The sequence below is a fragment of the Nestor notabilis genome, unplaced genomic scaffold, assembly GCF_000696875.1.
Source record: "Nestor notabilis isolate BGI_N333 unplaced genomic scaffold, ASM69687v1 scaffold29048, whole genome shotgun sequence".
Lineage (NCBI taxonomy): Eukaryota > Metazoa > Chordata > Aves > Psittaciformes > Psittacidae > Nestor > Nestor notabilis.
This window is the reverse complement of record NW_009941056.1, coordinates 1-1,156: the sequence shown is the minus strand read 5'-3', so window position 1 is coordinate 1,156 and position 1,156 is coordinate 1. Positions and strand designations below refer to the sequence as shown.

General features: G+C 50.7%; 1 protein-coding gene across 1 annotated transcript in view; it reads right to left on the bottom strand.

Moving 5' to 3' along the window:
- ZYX (zyxin) overlaps positions 1-745 on the bottom strand; it is a 7,947-nt gene extending 7,202 nt beyond the window's left edge. The window contains exon 1 of the mRNA XM_010020685.1: positions 496-745. Within this exon, the coding sequence (XP_010018987.1) occupies positions 496-745 (250 nt within the window). The remainder of the gene's footprint in view (positions 1-495) is intronic.
- Between the last annotated feature and the right edge of the window lie 411 nt (positions 746-1,156).

Sequence of the window (1,156 nt, the reverse complement as noted above, 5' to 3'; positions counted from 1 at the left end):
TTTTCTTCACACTTGTCCCCCCCCCCCCCCCCCCCCATCTCCAGCAGCAGCAAAGATGGCAATTGCAGAGCCCATGAGGAGGATCTCTATAATCAGAGACAACCAGCTTGAGCTTAGATGAATCAACAAGGAGAGCGGCATGATTCACCACCATCAGGGTAAAGTTGCCTCCAACATACTTGCTCCCAGACATGCTGGCCAGAAATTGACTGCAGTTACACAATTATGCACTCAGGGAATACTATAAAAAACAATCCATTGCATTCCTCTAGCACCAGTGCAATGCAAGATTGCCATCCAGCTTCCGTTCTTAAAGCAAGTTCTATGTACTCTGGCATGCCTTGAGAATCGTTTTATCTCATTCTGGAACCTGCCAGCCTTTTTTTTTTCCATCACTTACAGCAGATAAGCCCTTGTTCTCACGTTTAGCCCTGTTACAAACCTCGCACCCCTGGAATTTAAAAATGCCTATCTGTTACGCCAGCCCTCACCTACCTTCTGGCAGCAGGGACATGGATGCTGATGGAATCTCCCCCACCTTCCCTATCTGAGCACGCTGGGCACCAGCTCCAGGAGGTGGGGGCAGCGACGACTCTGATGCATCCCCAGCCTTGAAGGGGTTCACCTTGGGTTTAGGGGCAACCACAGGTGCAAACTTCTTCTGTGGATTGTAGAAGAAAGGGGTAGAAATGTTGATGTTGACTGCGGATGTCATGCGGGTCCCTGGGGCACCTGGGGAGGCCATCTTCTCAGCACCTGGCAGGAAAGAAGAGGGAGGAAACCAATATGAAGTCACCCTTGGTCCAGAGTGGAAATTAATAGAGAGAAACATGTGAAACAGAGGGATACAGAAGTTTAAGTCCATCCAGAGGCTAAGGTGCCCAAGCAGAGCGCAGAGCGCTTCCAGGATCAGCACGGAGAAAAGGAGGAACAGAAACTGCAGACAGCTCGAATGAGCCATCACGCTTCATTTCAGCTCAGTACAGCATCAACCACAAAGGGCTTCTTGCCACAAGGAAACCCAAGCTTTTTGCTGCACAAGAACCCTGAACGCAGCATGCTGGAGAGGACAGCAGTGGGCCACCAGAATGCGTGTTACCCACCATGCACACCCTAAGGGGTGCCCCCATACATGCTCTCCCACAACTGGAATTAG